At 34.7% G+C, this 8880-nt stretch overlaps 1 protein-coding gene across 2 annotated transcripts; it reads left to right on the top strand.

Annotated features, from left to right (window-relative positions):
- Positions 1 to 1953: 1953 nt before the first annotated feature.
- On the top strand, positions 1954 to 8880 carry LOC25485918 (putative PAP-specific phosphatase, mitochondrial). Of its 2 annotated transcripts, none has more exons than XM_024776092.2 (9): positions 1954 to 2135; positions 2225 to 2321; positions 2760 to 2862; positions 3418 to 3533; positions 5353 to 5412; positions 6013 to 6389; positions 7352 to 7430; positions 7506 to 7556; positions 8524 to 8880. In XM_024776092.2, the coding sequence occupies exons 1-9, from the start codon at positions 2026 to 2028 to the stop codon at positions 8668 to 8670; spliced, it is 1140 nt and encodes a 379-aa protein (XP_024631860.1). In that variant the 5' UTR covers positions 1954 to 2025; the 3' UTR covers positions 8671 to 8880. The 2 variants fall into 2 exon arrangements, with proteins under 2 accessions (XP_024631860.1, XP_013462471.1); XM_013607017.3 differs by having other exon boundaries at positions 3322 to 3533; positions 8524 to 8872.

Here is an 8880-nt window from a genome sequence, read left to right as displayed (position 1 = left end):
AGTTCATGAACCAATTTCAATGAGCAAAGTTGAGTCGAGTTTCGAACTATATTCAAGTTGGTTCGATCCATTGCCAGTCTTAAATGGTCGTCTGTTTAACTGGTATTGGCACTTGTCCATTTATTAAAGATTTTCATGCTCAAGTTGGTTAGGTGTGTTGTTGAGAAATTTGCAATTATACATTTGAGAATTCCATTTCATTTTCTATTCACTAAGCATGTATTGTCTCTTCTGAACTGGCTGGCAGACGTGCTCTAGCAATTGATGAATGGTTGAGAGTTAAAGAATGCAACAATGTGTATGCGTTTGGTGATTGTGCTACGATAAATCAGCGTAGAGTCATGGTAAACACTATCTCCACCATATATAATTTTCTTTTTAAGCAAGTAAAATATATATAAAAAAAAAAAAGTACAAAAGTTGGGGGGACATAAACCTCACCAGCAAACCGTGGTATAATAACGTACATCCAGTGAAAATAACCGTAAAGAACCAGACCAACATAACCCAACAGCCCAATTGAAAGGAAAAAAAAAATAGATGTGTAAAGAATCGCGACCATTGATTGAACCAGACCAGTTTGACTAATCGATTAACCGTCCTTTTGACAAATGGTTCATGACCCGACCGCCACCACGGATCAGATTCAAGTACCAACCGCCCATGCGAATAAATCACATCAAATCTAACTAGCCTTTTCGTGCTTAATGAACCCCGCACACAACATGTAGAGAGCCAGATATGAGAAACATAACCAACGCCACATCAACGAGGTTTTGAACAAAACCCAAACCACTAACCAACCACCATGGCATCATCACGAAAATAGGTTTAACAAAGCTAGTATGCACCGAAACAACCAAAGCCATCAAAACTGATAAAGATGCAAATACCATAATCGATTGACCCAAACCCATATCAACAAGGACGGGATATAAGTTCCCTGAAAACAACAATCATTATGGGTTTCCGCAGCATAAACTATGACGCCAGACACAACCACCAGTTGCCGCCTTGGTCGAGTTGTACGCCACCGACTAAATTGCTACCCCAGTTGGGGTTCGATTGTGACGCGGTCATTATGGCCGATCGCATCGCCAGAAAATCAAGGTTACATCGTGAAATATATGGTTTGGATTAAGGGTGGTGTATGTTTTGTTGTTTTAGAGAGAACGAAGAGAAAAATGCGTCGAGAGAGGACCAAAAAATAAGAGTTACTCAAAAAATATGGTCTATATCATAGTATATTTTATCATCACACTTCTAAGTATGTAATGCGAACACATATGCGTGACATTATTATTCATTGGCTTCAATCATAATATGTTTCACTTCAAATGTACTAAAGTAATATGTTTCACTTCAATCATAATATGAGGTAGAAATATCTAGCAATTCCTTAACTATAAAAAATTGCACATTTGAAATTTCAAAGAATAAATAAAAATTGCACATTTGCTTGATTACTAATCAACCTATGATGTATTATTTGCCTTGTATTTCAGTTCAAAATACTATTTTTTATTATCATTGATTTGACAATTAGCATTTCAGAAGACATTCATTCAAAAAATAAATGGTGAGATAAGTTTTTTTATTAAAAATATAACGAATTTTAATTTTTATCCTTAAAAAATAAAACGAATTTTGTTTTGTATCTTGTCCCAAATGACTAATTTATATCAATGTAGTATCAATTTTATGGCTTTTTATCTCTAAAATATGTCCAAATTGTATTCATCTTTATTACCAACCTTTGCATCTTCATATTATGTTTAAGAAATGACAATGAAATGTCAAAATTATGTTCTCAAAGGACAAAAGAATAACTTTGTTTGAAAAATGAAACATTCATGTTTATTTGTAAGAGACTAAAATATAATTATTTTTAAGGAAACAAAAACTTATTTAACACAAAATAAAAATGTTTATGAAATAGAGAGATTTATGAAGTAAATAAAATAAAAATAAAAATGATAGAGAGATAAACTGCACACTCTCTTCTTCAACGGACACAAAGCTCCGATGGCATTGGCGATGGATATCCTCCGTTCTTCTCATCTCTCCGCCGTCCGATTTTTCGACAGCGGCGGCACTCGGACCCGTAGCTGCAACACCCGACGCTTCAACGTAAGGTTCTCTTTCCTCCATTCATTCTTCTTCAAATCAAAAACCAGAAATCTCATCACTACTAATTCCACTTTTCATTCATTCATTCCTTTAGGGCCAACCTTCCATTTCCTCAGCAAAATGCAAAGTATCACAAAGAGCTTGAAGCTGCCATTGATGTTGTTCACACTGCTTGCCGTTTATGCGTTCAGGTAATAATCAATCTTCATTGCTACCATTTCCTCAATTTTTGTTTGAGTTCTCAATTTTGTTATGCAATTTGGATTTTATGAAGAGGGGTTCTATCAAAATTGGATTTTGTGAAGATGAGGATGTTTCATTGGATGTGACTTGCGAGATAAGATTAGAAATGACAAAAATTAGAGAGTGTCGGGGTAGCACCTATCATAGTAAAGAGGGTAGTCGAATCACTAGAGACAACGGAAGACTTAGGAACCTATAAAAGAAACTATTAAGAAAAATGTAGAGATCAATGAGTTGGATAAAGAAATGTTATATGATAGAATATTATGGTGTCGTTTGATCCATATAACTAGCTTCACTTAGTGGGATAAGACTTGTTTGTTGTTTTTGTATTGTTTATTTTTTCCAGCACAAGATTAAAATTTTGTATTGTCCTCGCTGTGTAGGTGAAATCATCTTTATTCTCCACTGATGGGAAGGTTCTTGAAAAAAATGATCAGACTCCAGTGACCGTGGCAGACTTTGGTGTTCAGGCTCTCATAAGTTTAGGTATTTACATGATTTCAAAGATAAAATAGCTTGACTTGTTCGTTTTAAAAAAAAAAAAACAACTTAAACTTGTTTGTGAATTCTGATATGTTTGATGTGTGTCAACGAAATCAATATGTTATAGCGAATTTGAATTAACATTGTCAAAAGCGGTTCTGTCTAAGTTGCTGGGGGTATATCAACAATGTGATGAACATGATTTGTAAGAAAAACCCAATAGAACTTTGGAAATGCCGATGGTGTTGGATTAATACTCATTAACTTTTTGTCAATGTGATTCATCTAAAAGCGCAAATACTAGTATGTTGCAATGTCGTTTCTTTGTACTGTTTTCGGTTATATTAAATAATTAACCTGTTATTACGTTTAGCTTATGGCCTGGAATATGATTTATCAGAAGCTGTTATTATTTACATGGGATTGAAAAGTTTGGTTTTATATTTTATCTTATCAAAACAGAGTTAAGTAAGTTGTTCCCTTCTATCCCATTGGTGGCCGAGGAGGATTCCGCTTTCTTGCGGTCAAGAAACTTAGTGGGTACCGTGCTTGATGCAGTATCTGCTGAAGCTAGCTCCACTTGGAAAACATTGGCGCAAGATGATGTACTCAAAGCAATTGATAGAGGGGGCAAGGATGCTTTTGTATTTGGATCAAAGCCGGCCACATATTGGGTGGGCATATTAAGCAGTTCAATTAAATTAAATGCTATAAAGTGATGCGTTATAGCTTTTTAAAAAATTGAATGCTAGCTTCTTTTTTATGATGTATGAAATTTTTGTTCATCATTCATTCCTGGAGATTGGTAGAGCATAACACTATATGTGTGTGCATGTGTAGGCTTTCTGTGGAATCTCTAGAATATACTAATTACTATGGGATATTAGAAAGCTAGTACTATAGGCCCATAGTCTTCTCAGCAGGGTGTCACTAATGCATGGTTCACATCTGCATTTCAGCCATATCCGCAACATATGCCAGTAAGTCCCAATGCTCCTCCTACTGCTTCCTGTGTTACCCTGTTAACACCTAGGAACCCCCAACAGTCTCAGTTTAGTAGCTTTGCGCTTTGATTGTCACAGCCCCATTTTGTACTCATGGACGAAACACATGGCGCTGAATATCATTGTTTCAGAAATGGTGCTGAACTTCCACTTTTGTCTTACAGACAAGTCTAAAATCAGATTGCAGATATCATGACAAAGCCATTGTCTGAACTATAATTTTGCAGTATTCACAACTAACTCAGGCTCAGTATGTTAATAGTCACAGTTACCCTTTTTGGCCCTTATAGTCTCAACGACGGTATAAACTCTATAGGGAGCGAATAGGGGTTTTGGGTTATTTTTGCAAATCTTTTCCTTTTTTGAAAATCCTTTCATTATTGGCTAGAGAACTAATGAGTTCTAGATGTAATCTGACCAAGAACAATGAATAAACTCTATTAACATGGATTTCTATGAAGGGGATATAAGAATGACTTGGTGTCTGGGGTGGTGGAGTTAAGGAGTGGAGTGATATAAAAGAGGTCAAGGGTCCAATCCCAATCCTCAGCATAAAAACTAACAATTCCAACATTTTCCATTAGAAAAACACGCATTTCTATGACATACACATATGAATCCTAAATAGACATTAATTAATCAGTCAAATAGGTAAATTAATTAAAGACATAAAGGTTTAGAGAAACCATGTTCACATGGTAATTAAGCTAACTTGCATGATCATGTATGAATAAAAAAGTATGCCTATTCTGTGGTATGCTAGATGATGCATGTTGGGCTTAAATTCTCAATTCTATAAATTCTATTAATCTTGAGAAAACCTAAGTATGTCTTAAGAGAAGATAATAAAACTGCTAAGCCTACAAGCCTTCAACTCAAGTCTTCATCTTCAAGTTCTATGGCTTCTTGACTTCAAGATTTTACATGAACGTTGTCTTCATTACTATGTGTTGAATCATTGTTTGTCTTTATGTTGCCTTCATCAAAACCTTCATGTACACATCACTTCCATATACGTTCTTGCATTTACGACCCTGAGTTCGCGACGGAATGGTAGAGTGTTACATTGTATGTGTGTGTCTGTAGCCTTTATGTGGAGTCTTTAGATAGACCATGTGACAGTTTCTGTTACGCAGCTTTCAGAGTTAGATAGGATTTACTTTCTGTTAAGTCCTGTTTGTAGCCTGCAAGACAAGCTTGAGTTCATGTGTAACTGCTATTGCATACTCACAAATCATTCAGAATGAAAATCTGATTTGACAATCTCAACTTCTCTTCGACACCACCATCTATCAGAGATGAGCGAATCAGCGAATGGTGGTTACATACCATGTTTTTGTGAAAACTGTATATTTTTACTATTTGATGTCTATAAGCCATTAGGACCTTGTGCATTTTTACTTTGTAGGCTTATGTCAATAATTCATGTATTGACTTCTGTTTGTTTTATTCCCCACAAACTTCTATTAAGTCCATTGATTAAACACAGGTGCTTGATCCAATTGATGGCACACGTGGATTTCTGAAAGATAACAAAGCGTTATATGTGGTAAGTTATAACGAGTTTCTATTGATACTTCTTAAATTATTTTCATATAGAAGATCTCTCCATTGCAGTTTGTAGAGTAAACATTTGCGTGTGATAATGCATTAGTGCTTACAAGGTATGATGCCTTTCCTCTCGAGGAATGTGTATAATACAAGGAATGTATGTGTGTCTGCCAGAAGATATGGAATACTTGCTGATTGCAATGATTGTTGTTTTCTTTGTAGTGCATTATATATCTGGCTTCGTCATTAGCATCTTCATCTTTATTTTTTGATAACAGATTTCACAGAGAATTTTAGAAATCTGACATTTCAGGCTGGATCTAAAACTGAATCTTATTGACAATGGTTTTAAGCACTAAAGTTTTTTTTTTTTTTATATATATATATAACTTGTAACACATTCTGCTGCTTCTAACTAACTCTCCTGTTACTGACACAACTAACTGTGGAGTTGTTATTAGAAGTTTTTTTTTTATACTTGCTACCTTTGCAACTTTATTAGCCGCTGCCATCTGAGCTAACTTGTAACATTACTATTACATTAGATTCAATTCTGACAATATACACTAATATTCTTAGTGATTTCCTAAAAATATAGGTGGGTTTGGCTCTCGTGGTTGAAGGAGAGATTGCAATTGGTGTTATGGGCTGCCCCAATTGGCAAGAAGACTTATCTAAAAAACCCTCTGCTGAGATGGAAGAGGGCAAGGAAGCTCTTCCTGAATCAGGAATTATGATGATTGCTCATAAAGGCTATGGAACATGGACAAAAAAGTTAAATAGCAACCCCAAATCAGCTGGTGTGTGGACCAGATGTGTTGTTGATAGGTTTGACATGGTACATAAAGCACGCTTTTGTATTCCAGATAGTCAATCATGGGAATCACTTCCATTATCTTCTATATTTAATGCAACAAGCAATGCAAATGATGTAGGGAGCAGCCAAATTGTTCTTGTGGCAGCATGTTGTGGAAGGTACAAGATATATTATCTGACAATGTTTAAATCAGTTAAATTTTTTAACTCCATAGTCCATCTGGTTGGTTCGACTGGCTAATTGTCCTAGCAACCAGTCTCAGTGATATATGTCAAACCAGCTAAGTTTGGGAACCAACATGAACCAGTTTTACTCAGCCAGTTTTTTTCATAATAACTACTAACATTGCTGGGTTGACTCGGTCAAAAAATGCTTAAAGTACACAAAGATAAAAGACAAGCAAATAATTAAAATAACATAAAAAGGTAATTTTAAACATTATGGTGTAATTTGATCCTTGTAGCCCGACCCCACTTAGTGGAAAAAGGCTTGGTTGTTGTTGTAACATAAAAAGGTAATTTTCAAGTTTATTTGCTAAAGAAAAGGGGTTCAAATTTGACACACATTTGGCTTGTTTTTAGCATAATTGTACTATGTATTATACTCTTAGTTATAAAATTGCAGTTTTGTATAACAAACCTTGATTGTTTTGTTGTATTTTGAACTTGTGATTTAAAATTTATAACATGTGTGTGTCCAAGCATTAACTCAATGGTTGAAAAAATGACTGTTTAACAAAGTAACTCAATGGAGTTGATGAGTAGATTGAGAATAATAACACTGTTTAAAGCAACCATTGTTTTTGTGACTGCACAACGCCACCACCAAAATAAGGCACCTCCCACTAACGGTTTCTGCTCTTTCTGTTGTTGTGCATTTTATTTTTACTGCTTGCATTTACCAAGGCTTGTCTCTTATGTAAAGGTGCAGTGAACTCTCCGAAAACAAGTCTTCGTTAGTATCTTAAAAGTGTAGTTGAAATAGCAAGCCGTTGCTTTGATTACTAATTTATTGCAGCGTGATTATTATTATTCTGTAATTTTTAGCTTTATAGGTTTTTCATCATTCTTCCTTGTATTTCCTTCTTTCTTGACACAAACATTCTTGGTGATCAATGTAGTTTATGCAAGTATTTGATGGTGGCATCAGGTAGAGCATCTGTTTTCATTCAACGTGCAAAAGAGACGACTACTATCAAGGTAGCTATCAATTTATACTTTCTAATTGGATGGGTGTACTTTATTTGTTTTTCTTTTAATTTGGGTCTCTCACAGGCTTGGGACCATGCTGTTGGCATGATATGCGTTCATGAGGCAGGTGGAAAGGTATGGGTTTTTCTACATGAAAAGTATTTCATAGTGTCAGTCAGATGTGTTTGGGTATCTTACATGATCTCTTCAGATTAGTTTTTATGTTTTTTGTATCTCCTGATTTGTTTCATTAGTTAATTAGGACCTCATTAACATAAATAAGGGTAATGTTTTTGTCTTTTGCATCGTATCTTAAACACAACACAACAATACATTTTACATACCTTATATCATTTTTTTTTTTTTTAGCGAAATCCCTATTATTTCAGTGGATTGAATATTCTATTATTCAGAGTTTGGCCTGTTCTGTCCAAAATTCATTGCTACTACTAAGATGGCATGTTAAATATTGGTGTGTAAACCTACGTCTTGATTTTCATGACAAGGCAAGCAGTGTTATAGTTGCGGTAGCAATTTTGTCTCTTCTCAAACAGAACATTACTACGCTGCTAACTTGTGTCAAATACTATCAGCAACTGTTTGAAGTTTAAACCCATCATCAAGACATCGTGTTTTATTTAAGAAATTATTAAATATGCACTTACATTGATTTATACTGTACATCGCTAGTAAACTCTATCTAACTCCCCCACCTCAAACCAGAAAAGACACTTTCTTTTTGCTGATAAAAAAAGAACACAGAAACTATTATTAACAAATATCAGACATGCTTCAATGATTGACCATACAATACAAAGGTCCTATTTACAACACAAGTTAACTCCAGTGACTATGGACTTGCGTTAATTCCAACTCCGAAGATGTCTATTGAATTAAACAGACCTTTATTTGTTCTTCAATATAAATGGTATTGTGCCATTGTAATTTAATGGATTGTGCACTGCAGGTGGAACCTTTTACTTCTATACTTTTTGGTTACCTTATTGATGTGTATTTCCTTTCTTTTTATGATCACTTTGCATCAGTTTGTTTTCCTTCTAAATTTAAAGTTGTTTCATTGGATAATGTCTAATTTGATCAGGTAACTGACTGGGAAGGGATTGAAATAGATCTTGCAGAAGATCAACCTAGCCGGAGGATCATATTCCCCTCTGGTGGCGTCCTTGTTACCAATGGCAATTTACACGATCAGATTGTACAGATTATCTCTCAGACTTCAAGAGTTTGATGTTGCTGGGACTCATTCATTATTTTGGAAACTTACTGTATTGTTTGATAGTTTATTTCTAATCTGTCACATTTAAGACAGCACATGGTACAGTATATAATTCGTTTCCACTATTTTTCTAGTGATTTTAAAGGATTTGACTCCTTTAAAATGTGTAGAGAGTAAAGTGAAGAAATCAAATATTAATATTTGAATATATTTATGATTTGA

This window comes from Medicago truncatula, chromosome 2, assembly GCF_003473485.1.
Source record: "Medicago truncatula cultivar Jemalong A17 chromosome 2, MtrunA17r5.0-ANR, whole genome shotgun sequence".
Classification (NCBI taxonomy): Eukaryota; Viridiplantae; Streptophyta; class Magnoliopsida; order Fabales; family Fabaceae; genus Medicago; species Medicago truncatula.
Note: the sequence above shows the minus strand (reverse complement) of the source record. Positions and strands in the feature narration are given on the sequence as shown.

What these genes read in the sequence shown, in the direction of transcription:
- LOC25485918 (XM_013607017.3), top strand. Translation starts at nt 2,026, where the DNA reads ATGGCATTGGCGATGGATATCCTCCGTTCTTCTCATCTCTCCGCCGTC. An exon ending in GTGGCAGCATGTTGTGGAAG is followed by an intron (nt 6,390 to 7,351) that starts GTACAAGATATA and finishes TGATCAATGTAG; the next exon opens with TTTATGCAAGTATTTGATGG. An exon ending in TTCATGAGGCAGGTGGAAAG is followed by an intron (nt 7,557 to 8,523) that starts GTATGGGTTTTT and finishes TAATTTGATCAG; the next exon opens with GTAACTGACTGGGAAGGGAT.